Here is an 18520-nt window from a genome sequence, read left to right on the forward strand (position 1 = left end):
TTCAAATAGTGGTACTTGAAATGCTTCAAGCCTCTAATGCTTGTAATTTCCTATATGAAATGAACATAAAATTTAATTTTTATATTTTTTCATGGAATTTTTCCATTTGGACTTATAGTTTGACATGTGACTGTTAAGCATAACAATGGAATCATGATCATAAAAGACTTTTTTCTACTTTGCGTTCCCATCGTGTAAAGTCAGAAGAAATGTGGGTTGAGAATTGTAAATTGCTAGGCGATAATTAATGACCCAATCAAATGATTGAATATCCAAAAAAACCTCACACTCTTTTTGATCTTCTCAGGTATCAATTATGCGTAGAATGGCAATCATAATGCAGTAATAATATTACATTCATGATTTTCCTTTTATTAGTTTCTCTCATTCTACACTCAAATTCCCTTCAATCATCTCAATTCGTGATTCACGAGTTTATTTGATGTACATTGAATGATAATCGAAATCAGAATTATTGTGGAAAATTATGTGGGATGTGAGCGCATTTTTCTTAGAATCAGAATTTATGGTCCTTTAGGCAACTTTCAGTGGGATTTTTGGCGTGAGAAAGAATGTTGGTATTTAACGTATTTAGTGAAATTGAATTTTAACCGATATTTATGATTTGAAAAAGTCAAAAATTTGGTGAATTTGATTTCAAGTCTGTTTCTAACGTATTTACTGAATTTGAATTTTAAAAGATTTAGAAATGTGAGCGAATTCAAAATTTGATGAAAATTGATTTCAAACTTAAAAAAGTCGTTAAAAGTTTAAATTTGAAAAATTCTTTAATATAATTAATGAAAAGTTGGCAACCGACATTTCTGATTAATAAATTACAATAATTTTTGGCATTATTCTTTCGGCTGTAAGCCTACTTAAGCACGAAAAACTGATAAAATCGCTATCGCAACGACCTTTGCTAAGCGATAAGCTATGAAATCAGACAAACAAACGCACAAACTAAAAATCTAATGAATTAAATGAAAAACTACGAGAATTAATAATGAGAGTTTTTTTCTCGAATTTTTTCCGTACTTCAGCTGATAAAGTCTACAATAAATGACGTCATGTTACTCTAATAAAGTGATGTGGAATAATATGAAAGTCACAAAAAATAAAATCATTTACTGATAAGAAAAAAAAATAATTTTATTTTCCTTGTGCAGTGTATATTTTTTTAAATGTGTGATATCACAATAGCCTAGTGCTATTATAGCAGGAATTACCACATGTTCATAAAAAATATTGAAAATCACCGCACTAATGTTCAGAGAATTTCAACAATCTTGTGAAACTATAATGATGTTTTTTTCTCCTCATTAAATCTAAACGGTTCATATCTATACATAATAATAATTTCGAGTTTATTTTCAAGAGCAATGCCATGAAAAAAATATAGCAGAAATATATACTTTATTTTAACTATTCTAAAAAAATATAAAAATAATGGATAAAATTAGTGCAATGTTTGATGCGAAAAAAATGAGGAACTGTTAAATGTGCTGAGGGAATTTCCATCTCTATTGTTCTAGTTACATTTAATAGATAGACTTGTTTCACATCGTTGCACATGGAAAGCATGAGAGACATAAAAATTTATACATTATTTTTATAATAAAAAGTAGCAGCATTGAACAAGTTTTTTAAGGGTTACCTTTAGTTGGGTTTTTGGTTTGTCTGGCTTAGCATGGATCATTTTTATGTTAAAATTCAAAATTTTAAGCAAATTTGATTTTTGAAGTTATTTTTGAGGAATTTTAATTTTTAAATATTTTTTGTCCGTCATTATTTAAAAATTCTTCATAAATCTTAACTTATTTTCTTTGTTGGCCGTACCGATCAATTATGCTTCCATAGCTTCTTTTAAATGAAGCATGAAGCTGGCTGTATCGCAGCTCACCGCTTGTAAATTACCAATATCCAGTGCGTTGCCGATTTTGAAGAAGGCAAGCGATCTCGCTAGCGCCCTAAGAACTCATTAAAATACGCATCCAAAATGGACTTAGAATAAGATATTGGCAGGCTATTGGCAACGTTATAGCCAGCTTTAGGCGCAAATTAAGAGATGCCATTGATCACAATTGATCTGTGCAGCCAGTAAATTAAGTATCTGCGTTGCCATAAATCTTCAAGCATTGCCAATCACATAAAAATGCGCATACATTCCACACTCCCACAAAGACTTCTTCTACTCAATTTTATTATTTTATTTTGTTGTGCCTGTGCCTGTGCTGTTGAGTTTCAACTCTCGGCTTAGAAAAATTAAATTTAAACTAAAAAAATAACATGTAATAAATGTTTAGAACGCATGAAAACTGCGCCGATCGTGAATTAAGTAAGTTGCTCGTAATATGAGACACTCCCAGTAACAAGTATCGATATTATTACTGCATACATACAATTTTTATAGTTATATGTAGCAACAACAGCATTCCTTTTGGAGAACAAAAAAGCTGAATGCCTTTAAAATAGTTTAGAAATAAATTCTTAAATTCAATAAAAATGATCGGTGCTCTGCTTAACCTAGGTTCTTATTATTCTCAATACTATGATCATTTAAAAATCCATTAACTGCGCTTACCCAAAAAGAATACCTACAAGAAATTTTTTAATAAATTTAAAGCCACAACTGTTCACAATTGATGCTTTTTGGAACTAATGATCATCAATTAATTATGCGCCATAGAAATTTCCTTTAGATTCATTATTGATGAAGAAATTATGAAATGGATGCATTGAATTTGTTAGATGAGAATAAGAATTATGGGGCTAGAAAATGAATCATTAAATCTGTTTGATGCTCGGCCAAATGTTAAATCATTCAGACATTATTTAACAATCGAATTCTCTTTCACTTCCTGTTGCTTAATTAATTTTTAAAAAATTCTCTTTTTTCTCCCTTTTTTTTATGAATCGCCACGGCTCGATAGAATCTTTCTTTACACATATACACAATAAGCACAATAGGTAGAATAAGAATGAATCGTTAAAATGTAACATTTAAAAATCCACAGGTTGTCGGCCACAGAACAGAACAAAAGAAAAAAATTAAATGCTTGAAATTCCTTTTAAATTCTCATTCATTGACCCTTTTTTACCTCTTAATCCTTTTTCAATAGACCTTCGTTGAGATTCATTTACGGCTGTTTTTTAAAAGAAATATAAAAATTAATTGAATGACTGCATTAGAGTCCGATCAAAAAGAAAACGAAACTGACTCATTATCATAATCTAAAAGGGTCAAGTTTTTCTTGATAATGGTGCTGTATGCGATTTTATGGTTTTATTACGTAGCTTTTTTTGGGGTAAATAATCTAAATTGACTTGATTACACAATCTCTTTAAATAAAGTCAGACGTTGAGCTTCTGGACCTTCAAAAAGTTGTCCATAAATGCATAAATAATGCAGTAATGATCTCATATCTGTTGCAACTCGAAAAAAACGAGATGAAGGCATAGTAAAGTCCAATGTCAAGTAATCAAAAATAATATACGCATATTAGTAAAGTTCAAGCATCATTGTGGCTGGACTATGAAATAATATGAAAATTTTCACTAATTTTTGTTGTTAAAATATTTAAATAATGTCATGGTTAAACAAATAAACATAGTCGGGCACTTAAATAGCAGCAATTGAAGCTTTATTACGGATGTTAACATTTTTTATTTATTTCTCGTCCATTTCGCGTTAAGCTTTTTTGGCAAATAAATTTCAATTCACGACTGTTTATTTTTCCTCTTTGACTATTAATGTTATTGATTGCTGCACACATAATATCTTGGTGTGTTTATTTTTCACAATTTCACTGTCGTACGCCAGTAAAAACACAAAAAACTATCACCATATGGAATTTTGTGTCTTCTTCTCTTGATGCTTATTTCTTTTTTTTGTTGAGAAAACAAACATATTGAGACGGAAATGAGCGCTAATGATGATGCATATTTATAAACTTTTTTCTTTCTTTTTTTTTGTTTCAAAGAAAACTTTCTTTGGCTGATAATGTATGAAAAATGTAGTGTGTAGAAGTTCAATAATAATAAAGCTACTAAGGGACAGGGTTGGGATGTTGAATTTGATTGTTTGGTGAAGAATATGGTTATTTGATTAACCTTAACAAGCTGTTAGGTACTGTAGTGGTATTTCTGTACCATGAAAGCATGCTCTTTGACTGTTGGGGTGAGGGGCTTTTGGGATATTAGGCCAAACAATTAAATCCAAAATTTACTTACTTCGCTGACCGTACAGATCACTTGTGATCCATGGCTTCCTTCAAGTGCCGCTTAAACCGGCCCTATCGCTGACTTCCGCATGCAAATTTTCAAGCTTTAGACATTCTAATATGGGATTTTGCATCATTTTTGTAGTGGGTAGACTAGTTAACATGTGTTTTTTACATGTCTAGACACAATCTCTTTGTTTTCGATAGTTCTGACTAACTAGACTTAGATTCGACAATTCAGTAGCTGTATAGATCATTTGTGATTTATAACATCCTTCAATTGTCACTTATATTTAGCTCTAGCCCTGGATTTTTTAATTTTTGAAGCTTTCATTAGATTCAGAAAGACAATAATCCTAATACTGTTATCAAAATTTGCTAGGATTTCGCATCAAATACAATTCAGGTCACAAGAATCCCTTATTCCTGTTCAATTATTTTCTACTCACGCTAATACTCAATCCAACCACAACAATCACTTCAAATCTTCAATTTCCCACCCCTGCCTAAGCGCCTAAAAAAATACAAAAAGCCCGCTAAGTAGTATTTCCCATCTATTAAATTCAGCAGTATGTCAATATGTGACTATTATTCACTTGAAGATGCTAATTTTTAATTTCTTATTTATCGGAGAATGTTGGTTATTGAAGGGTCCAAAAATACAATGTTATTGGAAGTGAATGAAAGTGCTTTTGTTGTTTGAAAGAAGAGAGAAAAAAAAAGTCAGCAACAGCAGCACACAAAGTAGGAAACGAAATAAATATCTTCGAATATTTAATAGCGTATATGAGTAGCTTTTAAATTCACTATTGGAATCGAAAGCGAAAACGGCTTATTGAAATCGCTTATGATAAATTGAATAAATTAATATTTTTTTCTCTTCTCTTCTCTCTCCTTGATTTAAGTTGAAACTGTAAAAAAACTGCAGAATTAATAACGATGCCTTGATAGTTTTTAATTTTATTTCATTACTTGCAGTGCAAAAATGATATTTTTTATGTATTTATAGTTTTTTTGCACAGCGTTTTCATCGCCAAAAAAAAAAAATAATTTTTTTTGATGCCTCATGGTTAATCCATGCTTCTTATTTTAATCTTCGCGATAACATAAATGCGGCATTCACTTTGACAGCCTTAAAGATAATGTCATTACATTGCGGTATTTTTTCTTCTTCATATTCGCATTTTTATGATCATTTACAGAAAGAAATGGATATAATATATTGGCGTTGGGGGCAAGTGACGTCTGTTTTTGGGTACTTAATGTTAGTTCTGTTCTAAATCAGTTCTGTCACAAAATCTGTGATGATCAGATGATGCCTCAATATTTAAATTAACCACTGTTGACTTTCTGAATGGAAAGAGATCTCGAGGTAGATACAAGAACTCATGGGATTGCTATGTGAGCAACAATACAAAAGTGCTAGGAATTAGAAACAGGCAAATGTTATCTAAAGACAGATTAAGCTTTAAAACGAACTTTAAATGCGGCAATGGGGATTCCCTTACAGACAATGAGCGTACTCACCTAAATTAGCATGCGCATGTTCAATTTTGTGAGCATGCTCTTTGTCTGTGTGGGGAGCATTGATATATGGGTTATGAATGACACTCAACATATTCCTGCGTTTTACAATATTTGTGCATCCAAGGGTATTAGCTGTAGGTAACCCCAGGAGTAAACCAAACAACTGACCCATTCCGACTCTCAGAAACCCCAGTATGAATTGAGGAATTCCCAATATGAATTGAAGAGGACCCCAAGTAGTCCAGTACTAAACGTCATAAGCAAATGAATCCCCAAAAATATTTATTCCGTGAATCTTACAAAAAAAGTTTTAAATTATGCAAGATTATGAGAAAAAGAAGAGAAGTATAAAATAATTTCTTTTGATTTTGATTTTCCTTCCTTCTTAATCTTCTTTCGCGAATCTCTCATTTATTGTTATTATTTCTCTTCATTTCATTTATACTTATTATTTTTATGGCTATAAATTAGAAAATAATTTCTTCTAAGAAAAAGATCTCACGCATTTAATGTTGGTTGGTGGATTTTATGAATGAGATTAGTTTTTAAATTGTGACGTAAAAAAGGCACAAACATACTACACTACAATTCTTATCTTAATCTTCTTCATCTTCACATGATGCCCCCTTCTTAATATTGTAAGAGCTTACATTGTCTTCCTTATAAACGTGTTTTTTTACAATAAACTCACTGCCGATTCCAATCGCACGTTGTTGCACACTTTATGACATAAATTGTCGCTGGAACTATGCTTGCTTGTTGTTGGCGTAATATAAATATGTGTATAAATTTTTTTTTTTTTAACTTGTTGTGTAATGATTTCTTTTTTATGATATGAAGGAAAAATATTGTCGACTTCTCAAGCATGCGTAGAGATATGTATAGATTAAATTAAAGAAATGTGTCATATTGATGGAATTTATGTCACCATTAAGAAACGTCATATTTTGACTTACTTGATAGTTCTTGGAACGATTTAAATTCACATTTTATGTCCACATAAAGGTGAATTGGTATTTGGAGCAATGCTGGACTTTATAGCATTAATGTTGGTGCATTTTGTCTTAGAAGTGAAGTTGAATTGTTAAATGTTTTGTTGGAGATCGAGAGTTCATGATGTTGGGATTATTAGGTGATTTATTAAATTTTTGGTGGTCTATATTCATGCAGAATGAAGATAGATGGGACATAATTTTTAATCTTCTTAAGAGAGTAAAAGGAACCGAGCAATATTAAGAGCTACAATCAATGTAATGCTGAACATAGCACAACAGACTGTCGCAAAGCTTTCTTAGTTAAATTTAATGAGTCTAAAGCCCTTAACAATCTGGAAATATTAATCTGGTGGTAATAAACAGACAGTAAATAAAGTAATTCCATTTATTGAAGTCAGGTTAATAAAAAATATGAAAATTTACACCAGTGGAACTGCAAACTATCTCAATTACTTACTTACTTACTTCGCTGGCCGTACAGATCAACTAAGGTCCATGGCTTTGCTCAGATGATGCTCAAAACTGGCTCTATCGTTGGCTTCCGTCTGTATTATCTCAATTACAATCTGCATATCTTTAGACCCGATAATTTAAAAATAATAGCTTTACATTACTCATTCCCAGTAGCAATATCTAATCTATTGTTGTAAATATGAAGATAGACCACTTGAACTTTATCAACAAGGCTATTTCCTCAGAAAACAATGATAAATACAAATGCGTCTTTCACCAAACCCCCAAAAAGTCAACTCAATCACTTACTTATTGTTATCACAACACCACGTTAAACTTTCTTCCTCCACATTCGATTCAATCAATTCAATATGCATAAAAGTATCAAAAACAAACAAAAAAAAACTAAAGCGGCATTTCAACTTCTTCTTTCTATCAACAGTTTTAGTGAGATTTTTATGACTCATTTGACTTTAAATTTCCATAAAAAAAAATTCAATTCTTGTTATTTCAAGAAATAATAATAAAATAAACTAGAAAAAGAAATAATTTCTGACACAAACAAAAGAAGATAATTCCAATCATTAGATTTTTTAGTTTTTCTAGGTTTGTCTGTTTGTAAATGATTAGCTTAACACTTTTTGAGGCACATCAATCAAACATTTGATCGGTTACCGTTAAAGAAAAAAAACAAAGAAACGAGTGATTAGCTGCGGGTTTTGTATCAGCATTTGTATTAACAGTTAGAAAAAGTTTCGCTAATTTGAGGCAGGCATGAAAAAAAAATAATTGTTTACTTATTTAGCCTTATCAATTTACATTAATTATAGAATGGCAATTTCTCATTTGGTTTTCTAACGAAATAAGAGCTGATAAGATTATGAGTAAATTTTTTGGGTAAATATTATGTCAGGGTGGGGGTAATGAAGTAAGCTTCGATGGAAGAATGTAGAAAATTTTCTAGTGCTGACGTGCAGGGATGCGTGTAGGACAGTGTTTCGTGTCTATCTGCTTGATGCAGCTTTAGACTTTTATGCCAAACCCTAACAGACAAATAAATCGGTTTTTGCTATCATAGTAGTCTTTCCGTATCATGAAAGCATGCTCTTTGCCTGTTAGGAAAACTTGCATTAACGTGAACTAACCTCAAAAATTCTAAAAATGCTGAAATTGAATTAAACAATTAATTTTGTGATCCTCAACATATTTCTATTGCTACATCTCTGCCCACCCAGTCAATTCCTATCATTTCCGCCAATCTAACCTCAAAAATTTGCACACAAAAACCATTTCTTGCACGCTTTTTTTCACCAAATAATTTACGGCAAATCAAAACAACGTCTCCCGCCTGCGAAGTATAAAAGCAGTGAAATCATATGATAACATTATGACTGATACGTTTGACCTCTATTAATGCCGGGTATTTTTGCATTTTATTTTTTGCGCTAGCAGTGAAATTTTTAAAACGACGAAATTTTTTGTTGTCTTCTCTCTTCCTAATTTAAAAAATTGAAAGAAAAACTTTCGCTTAATTGAAAAATTGATTGAATTAATTTGACACTAATGTGTTATCGAATGAAACAGTAGCTGCTGATTAAAAATCTTTTTTTTTTTTGGCTAACGTTCGATAAATAGTTTGGAACAAAAAAATGTTAATTAATTTTTGTGCAAAAAAAAAGAGATTTAAAGAAGATTAAAATGCGATATACGAGAGAAAATAAGCTATTTTGGCTGTTAATAAGACACAAAACTAAAATATTATGTTGCTTATGAATATAATTTCTCTATTGATGATCAATTTTCAGAAAAAAAAACAAAAAGTTCATACCGGATCTCATAAATGAAAAATTTCACTATAAATTGCAGCAAAACGGCTACTAAGACTCGACTACTTATGGCTTCATCAAATGTCAATAATGCTTAAAAGCCATATCTAATTGCCGTTTTGTATTGAAAATATAAATAAGTATTAAAAACACTTGCCTTGGCAATGAAAAACACTCAATGATAATTTTCTTTAACATTTTGATGGCGCTTAATGTTTCCACTGCAGCTTTATCTACAAAAAAATGTTGCGTTTCCTTTTTTTTCTGTGTCAAATTGACACATGAGATGTTTTTGACATAGAGCAATTTATCACTTTTTATGATGTGATGCTAATCTTTTAGGTTAGAAAACAGAAAATATAAGACGGCGACACATGATATCAGTTTTCAGCTCTCAAGTCTTGTACCGATTACGTCTGACAAACGAATCAACATTGCCCCGTCATAAAGTAGACAAACTCATTGAGACCTTTAAACTTATTTACATTTTTATGCTGTTGAAACAAAAACATCGACACAAATAATAATAAGAAGTAAACAACAGTAAAGGAAAAGAAGGCTTGGGTCGCAAAAGATAAACAAGAAAATGTTAAAAAAATAAAATAAAACGAAGCTTGATTGCAATTAAATTGTCAAGTTAATGATTAAGAGTTAAATAATTGTGTAGCAATTGAATGTAGAGAGATTGAAAAATTGGAGCAATGTCATTATGTTGGCCTTCCATAATCACATTTAATGTATATTATAAATCACAAAATAATCTTCATGATTCCTCCGTGAAATGCAACGGTAAAATTTGTGAGTGTCAATAAATATTTGACTTAACTTGAAATCAAGAGAGAGTTCAAAAACACCTTTATTGAAATTCATGATCAGGCCCAGCATGAAAAGCCCAAGAAAGAACATTTCTCTCTGCACGCAGAAATCTCTTTTTCATTTTATATATTTTTTTGTCATCGCAATAAAAAGAAAGAAGCAGAATAAGTTTATTTTATAGCACAACTCGGTGCTTTTTTTTTTCTTCTGATTGAAATAAAAGCAGAGAAAAGCATCGTCTTTTTGGAAATTGCTAAAATCCAGTTCTGAAGATCAGGTTTTTATAGTGCATAAATTAGTGACAGGCAGTGCGAAAGGAAATCTTTGTTTTGCTGTCTTACGGGAGATTTATTGGTGCAAACTTTAGTGACCTAAATAATTAGCTTAATAGAGCTTCGAATTTTTCATGTTCCTTACGGTTTTTAAAATCCGAAAATCTCGACAAAATCTTCTAAAATAGTCAGTCGATGTCGATTTATTGATATTGAGGGAAATTAAAGCATTAATGCAAATTTTGTCCCGAGTGACACATTCTATGGCTTTGTGTAGGATCTTTGAATTTCGTACCTGATCTGATCGCGTTAATTAAACATTCGAAGTGTCGGAACTTCAAAAATCATCCAATTCGAACCATTGCAATTCAATTTACCGCATCAAATTCAAGTCATGCTTTAATCTGCACAAGCAGCCACATAACAGTCATTCTAATAATGTATCTATCGGGTATGCTAATAAGCATCAACATTTTTATTATTTTATGAATTTAAAATGAATTGATTTGAGCTTTATGATGCCAATCTATTGATCAGATGAACGCAAAATTATTTTAAAAATGTGAAAAAAACATTTTTTTCGATTAATTTTTGCATAAAATTCACGATCATCTTCATTTTTTTGGTGAAATGCTTTTGCTCGTGTCTAACTCAACAAAATTTCTTCTGTCGTTTAGGAATGAAAAGAAACGAAACATTCAAGTTCAATGCCTGCAAAAAAAGATACTCTCACGTCTAGGATTGAATGAACGAATTATTGGCTATATATATTTTTATACGTTTTACGGTGATTGTGTCTCTTTTTCGCTTTTTTTTCATTTGACATTCAAGCATCTCCAAAATTTATTTATTCGACAAAATTGCAAATTAATTTTTATCTATGGAAACGGAAGTAATTCTTTAATGTGCTCAGCTTCACATGGTGAATTCCGAATATAATTTTTCCTCAGCAAAATGAATAAATGCGCGATAATGCTAATGATGATAATTATTATGACTCACGTGAATAACAAGCTACATACATTTTCTATATTGATGATTGTCGAATGTCATGTCAGCAGTGATGCGTTCCGTAACACTGACTTTGAAAAATTTTTTTTAATTTTATTCCATACGAAATTATTTTTTTTTGGGAAGAAGAGCTTCCTCTGCATGAGACATCAACAAAATTAATTAATTAACAAACATTTCACTTTAATTAGAGAATGGGAAAAAATAAATCATCACATGATGACAATCAGCATGACACTTCCACTCAATATTTTTTGCTTAATTTCTGTCCCGAATTTCTTTTTTTTTCCTGTCTCTTCTGTTTTTGGCAATATCATCTACCTTCTCAATATTTGAAGTTTAATGAATGAATGGCGATGAAAATGAAGATGAATAAAAAGAGAAAGAATTAAAGAAGACATAGAAATTGCCGTCATAATGTCTGTGGAGATAAATTTGATTCTCAATAACATTTATTAGTCGCTTTTTATGACACTTTGTGTTCATATTCCAAATATGATGAGACATCAAATTGTGCATTTCCGCTCTAGAATTGTTAACTCGTATTCTAAATATAACAGGGATGGAATTAGTGGACAATAGAGCTGTTTCCGGAATATTTTGGTCTTTTTATGTCTATAAATTGAGTACAGTAGGTTTTGTAGATATTACGAAGTTTCTAGACGATTCTTACAACCAATATCAGCTTGATAAAGTTCTTCGCTATTTTATACCAGGGATCAAGTTACGATCAGGCGCCTACAGACGTAGAATACCAGATAATACGCACAGATTCTAGAAAATGACAAATTTATGATATTTTTGGAAATTCCTTCTTTATCTTATCTCCCCGTCATTCAATAAAAAAGAAATATTTCATTGGAATATCCGTTATACCGTCTGATTAGGAAGCATTAAAATTTTCACGATAAAAATCAGTCCAATCACCTCTTTATGATGATATATACCAAATTTAATTTTATCGACTTTAGAATATTTTCAAAAAGTCATAAAAAGTTCCCCCCCGAACACCATTAAACTCACTCAATCGACCATAAAAAATTCGATAACTTCACAGTTATTGCCAACAAAATCTGCCACTGACATTATTAGCAACTAATATTGCCAATTCTTGACTATTCAAAAAACAACTTCCAATGATTTTGTTACTATTTCTCATCAGAAAATTGCTATTGACAGCAGTCAATGCTACAAACAGCTTGCATGCAGTGTAAAAATTGTTGGAAATAATCAGCGGGCGGGAAATAAAAAGCTATTACGACTTGTACCAAAACTTATTCAACTCTGCCTTCAAATTAATAATAATAATGATGATGGCAATAAAATCAATGATGATAAAAATTGGAACGACTGCATTACACCCAAAATTGGTGATAATCATCTTCCTTTCATTATTTACTTAATCAATTTAATTTCATCCATTGATTTACTTATTCAAGTAACTTCCTTGTTTAATGGAATGCTGAGACATACAACTAATGGATATGAAATTGTAAATTTACACTCAGACAATCAGACTTGTAAGTCAGTAAGTCAAGATGAAAAGCAGCAGTCAATGAAAGCATAAAATTGGAACAAATTTCATTAATGACTAGTGACGTTTGAGGATAAATTAGAGTGAAGTTGAAATAAAAACAAAGACGATAATTGTAATAAGAAGAAGTAACCGAAATAATTTCATTTTAATGTTTGTGCTTACCATAAGAAAATTTAATTAAACACTGATTAGACATCACAACACGATACGACAATCCAAAAAAAATTTGGTACAGACAAAAAATTAGTGAAATTTTTTTTATTAGGAGTTTGTGTCGATTAACACAAAAATAGCATCGCACTGCATGGGCATTCAATAATCGATTTAACGAAGGCATTCACTTTTTTTGTTGTTGTTGTTGCTGTGTCTTGAATGAAATAAAAAGTTTATTGATTGTAAATCTTTAACACGGTTACGAGTGTCTTATGCTGCTTATGATCACATTTTATTCTTCATCTTTTTACTTCGCATGATTGTTGGTCTGTTTGTCGACTAAATATGAGATGCTAAGTACTTGAAAGGCAGAGTTGGGAGACAAGTACTTAAATCTGGTATTTGTTATCAGTGACCGACTGACCTGGAAAGCATACGGTATAGAAATGACAGAATATCTGGTGCCAGGACGGCTTGACTCTGCCATGAGACCCTTAACTCTGGCAGCAAAATTCTGGCATTTGCTATAAATAGCTACTAGTGACCTCCTGACTCGGAAAGCACACAACATGCGTATGAACGAAAATCCGACGACACGATGGCTTGGGACTAAATTCATACTGATCTGAGGACCAATTTTCGTATTTCAAATTTCTACATCATGTGCCTTTCGGGTGACAACCAAAGTCCTTTTGAGTTCAAGTAACGACTGCCGAAGACTGCCAACTGATCAGAATCAAAACATCAAAAGTCAGTCCATCTCCATCTCTGCATGCAAGTTAAAAATCAGAGCACAGTCCAAAAAGATACACAAAAATTTTTTTTAGATTAAGAAAATTGGCAAGCACAAAAAAGACTATAATGCTGATGAAAATTTTGAGATCATGTTTCACTTGTTTGTTATCTCTCGCTGATTTAAGAAAACTTATGAAAGTTGCAAACATTTTTAACATGCTGCCAACGGGCATTGAATTAATAACGATAATAATTGCTCATTGAATTTATCTTTTATTATTTTTCGGGTATGAATCTAATGACGTATAATAATGGATTGAAATATGTGAGAAAGTATGTCAAAGTCATGGATATTAAAAGCCATTAATTCAAAGTTATAGGTCGATGACTTTTAATCACTTTTGTTTGACGAAATAAAAAAATCTTTTAATAAATATTGAAGAAAAATTAGCTTTTATTAGACATTCGTTGTTCATTGTTATCGATGCATGAATGAAAGTTTTATAATTCACACATTCATTGATAATTAATAGAACCTCAATTAGCTGAAAAATAACAAGTGCTGATTAGTTTATGACATCATTTCATTAAACATTAATTGACAATTTTTTAGGGTTTTTCTTTCTTTTTATTATGCTAATAAAGATTTAATTCGAACAATTTCTCAGCATCTCATTCTCGTGTTAAATTTGGCTTGCAAATTAGCATCGCCATGACATGGACATAGCGGATTGATATATTTCATATCTGATTTCATTGTTTGCTTTTGCTGTTTAACATCAGGATATGCTTTATTTGATATTGGCTTGCAAATAGTTTTTGGACACTCCTCGCATTTTTGTCGATTTCGATAGGTGGTCAAGTATTCGGCTGCTTTTTGTATGACTTTCGTGTCTAATAAGGCTGTGAATAATATTGCACATGCTATGCCAATCATGAGGAAATCCGTTAAATTTGTTGAGTTTTCGTCAGTCGAACTTGGGTATGCACTTCCGATTAATAGATTTAGATGATGTCTACAGCTGTATAAAAGCCCCATTGATACCTCTGATATCGTAAAGAAAATAAGAACTTCCACAAATTGCAGTAAATAAAATCCAGTCTCGGTATTCGGGCATAGCTTAATTCTATTCAGAAATAATCCAACTGATGCAAGAATAATCAGGCTTGCTATAGCTATTACTCCACTTTCAGACTCAGGCAATTTTATCAACAGTGAAATACCAAAATAATAGTGCATGACTGCAGTTATTATTATAGCAATAAGCTGTGTTATCATGGCTGTTTGTTGATTATGACAAACGAATAAAAAAGTAAAAATCTGAAATAATGCGGAAGAAAAAGTTTTTGCAAAATGATTTGCAAAGAAAAATATAAAATAAATTTGTCATCATACCCGAAAAGAATGAGACACTAGAAAGCTCCGCAAGGTTGAACGAGAAATTTTTTTTAAGACAATAAAAACAACGAAGACAAAAGTGTAAATTCGCGTACAAAAAAAAATAAATTAAAAAAATTGAATTTGAAAAGCTTACTGAGATATAATTTTTAATAACTTTTAGTGCGAAAGAATGAAAAATTAATTGTTTATGGAAATGATTAATTATTTCTGCTTATTGAAACCGCTATAAACATGTTTACGATTTATTACTAATGCATAGAATTGATTTCTTATGATTATTCCGTTATCCTTTTATTTGTCTGTCATGGAATCTCATTTTTATATTTGAACAGGTGTTTGACTGTTAAGAGTAAATTATATGAAAAAATATTCTTCTTATTCCTTTTTCTCTTATTGTGCAATAACTGCAAATATTATTTTTCATCAGTCATGTACTGTATTGCAATGATGCGAGTAATTTGCTGACCGCAAACAAACTCATGCAATGATTTTTCTCTCTCATTCTACCTTCTCATCTTTCTTTCATATTCACTAGTTTTATTTTTAAATATATTCTCATCATTCACATTTATTAATCTCATCCAATGTTAAGTATTCATAAATTTGACGCTAATTTTGTCATGGGAATCTTTTTTAATCGATTTTATATCCATTTTATTCAATAAGATTTAATTCAATGGTAAACTAAGTAAACTTGAATTGTATATGAATAAAAACAGTCACTTGAGGCTGTGTGGCAGTAAAGAAATATGCCGAAGAAAATTGAGTAATGAAATACTCTTTGGTCTAACAAGCTTGTCGTTCATTTAACTTCTTTCTTTTTCTCTTACCTCCTTTAAAGTATCTTTTCATATGCTTCAATGAATTTACATCTTAAGTTAATGTTTAGTATTATTTTCTTCATTCTGTCTTCTTGATACCAACTCCACGACAATATCTCAGGTTACGAGAGAGCGATGAAGAGCATCGTTGAGCACAAAAACAGTTGAAAATGAATATCGAAAAAGGAAACCACAAGATATTGTTGAATATTCATGTATCAATCTTAAATGCAGTAAAATGAGGAGAAAAAATATGCAATAGAAACTAAATATATGTGATTATGACTTTCTGCAGGCATTTCTTAAACTCTTTTACTGCTTTTTATTTTCATCTCCAATTGAATGAAATAAGATATTAATTTAATTTCATAGTATACATAAAAGTATATCTAACAACATTGCTTTTAATTTAATTTAACTTTTTATCTCGCAATGTACGTGCATCAGGGGTGTATCTAGATTGTTGCATTCTTAGGGTTTTTGATCCTCTAGTCATCTTCTTCGAAAATACTCATTTATTGGATGCTTCATTACTTACTTCGCTGGCCATTCAGATCAATTGTGATCCATTAACTCCTATCTGGTTCTATCGCTGGCTACCTCTTCCCAATACCCGATTCCAAGTTCAATACTGTCTCGATCGACAGCTTCTTTTCATGAGATCTTTGACCGCTCTCGTGATCTTTGCTATCAACAAGGTCAGATTTGAAGACTTTACTTAAAGAAGCTTCCACAGATCTTCTAATGACTGCTGGTGAATTAAGCAAGTCAAACTAGATTGCTAGAGCTAATGCTCTGAAGAAGTTCCTAGAACGAACTAGAAAGCTTTTATTACTTCTCTGGTAAGCCCCGACCGAAAAAGTACACGGAATTAGTGCATTTTATTTCCAAAAATTTGTGGCGGAACACAGGTTGTCCATCACTGTTCTAAATGCATGTTGCTCCAATTAAGTCTCTAGTGACTTTTAAAGAACCCCAACTCATCTCCTGGATACTCCACTGATGAACACATTCCATACCAGTTCCATAAAGATTGTGTTTTTGAAGATCACGTTAATACCCTAAAGATATAGAAACGGAATGAAGATTGAATAAAAAAGTATCATGCTATATTTAAGCTAAAAAAATTTCTTCACATGATCTTTATGGATTTTTATGAGCATAAATTGCAGGTGAGAAAGTCTGCTTTTAAGATATGACTGACACATGAGGAAATTACTATACATACTCTTGACTTTGACCTTCTTTCCCTCATCCACCATCAATATATTTTATTTCTTCAAAAATTACTCGAATGTAATTTTCACAATGTAATGTGGAAACGAACCAACAATTATTGATAAATTTCATAGGTCATGGGCGTAAAAGCATAAAATTTGCAATGCTTCATAAAATTTCTTTACTTTTTTTTGTTGTTGTTGTTTTGTTTCATATTTTTTTATTATTTTTGAGGTGTGTGCAAGCATGAAAAATTTATAAAAATCTAATCGATTTGGCCAACGGTGCCGCTTTTGATCAGAAATCAATTTCTAATGTTGGCATTTATGTGAAATTAATCTGAAGATTTTTTTCCTCTCTTTCTCTCTTATTTCCCTTCAAATAAACACAAATTTAAATGATTTTTTTTTACTAATTCCATTTCTTGTCTATTTGCAGATCTCGAATGTTGTCTAATATCATCACAAAAGAAGGTAAGTCGATGCTGATTATAATGATTGTTGAAACAAAGCAAATCATTAGCTTTAAACCATCTATGATGATGATGATACTGCTCATTAATGATGTTCGATTAATCAACATTTCTATTACTGTTTTTTTGGTTGAATATCGTTAATAGCAGTGTGGAAGCAGAAGCTTAATAGTCATAGGCAGTTGAAAACGAAAATTCATTGCCAAATCCCACGACAGTAAAAAAACAAGATTTAAACTGAGCGTTCACGCAGAAAACGAGAAGAGGAATTGAAGAATTGTAAAAAATTGTGTCAGGAGGTTTTTTTTGAATGTCTCTTTTGGCTGTGTTTATGCTCGGGTCTGATCTTCTCATAATAATAAATGAATGGATATATGAATGAATGAACGAATAAATTATCCGGAAGGCAAAAAAAAGTAAAAATTACAAGTGAAATGAAATTCTTCGCCAAGTGCTGTAGCAAGTTGAAATTTGATGTAAAAAAACCAGTTCAATATATTTGGCACTTACGATATATTGCCGCATTGGTCCAGTTTTCACTTGATAGTATCTTTCAGTTATTTTTGGATACATCAATAAACGTAGAAGAAAGAAAAAAATAATAAGTTTGATGGTGAATGGTACACTGATGCATAAATATCATGTGATTTTTTTTTCTCTTTGCTCTTAAAAAATTATTTTTATTGAGCAGCACCTGTCATGTACAGTAAAATGCCTTTTTTAAATCCATAAAGAATGCTTTCAAATCTCTTTATTTCTTCTACTTATTTACTTAACATGTCTCAACCCTAATCGTACAAATATTCATCTGAATAAATTTTTATTTCATTCTCGTAATGAGGGTTCATTTGGTGGTGACGTCCAATTTTGTAAAATGAGGAGAGTATGAGGCATAATTCCAAAGCAAACAAATAGGCACCTGTGTCAGGCAAAAACCGTACAATTTCTTGATAATTTGCATGGTTTTGCCTACAAATCCACACAAATTATCAAGAAATTTTACGGTTTTTGCCTGTCACAGGTGCCTGTTTTGCAACTCTGTTCTTCTGTGCTTATCTG

General features: G+C 31.2%; 1 protein-coding gene across 3 annotated transcripts in view; it reads left to right on the top strand.

Moving 5' to 3' along the window:
• Nucleotides 1–18520, top strand: part of spir (spire type actin nucleation factor) — a 79594-nt gene that overhangs the window by 2120 nt on the left and 58954 nt on the right. For all 3 annotated transcript variants that reach the window (XM_070640932.1, XM_070640934.1, XM_070640933.1), the window contains exon 2: nucleotides 17428–17462. In XM_070640932.1, coding sequence (XP_070497033.1) covers nucleotides 17428–17462 — 35 coding nt within the window. The remainder of the gene's footprint in view (nucleotides 1–17427; nucleotides 17463–18520) is intronic.

Source organism: Chironomus tepperi, unplaced genomic scaffold (assembly GCF_022539635.2).
Source record: "Chironomus tepperi strain 1889 unplaced genomic scaffold, CSIRO-AGI_Ctep_v1 contig_223, whole genome shotgun sequence".
Lineage (NCBI taxonomy): Eukaryota > Metazoa > Arthropoda > Insecta > Diptera > Chironomidae > Chironomus > Chironomus tepperi.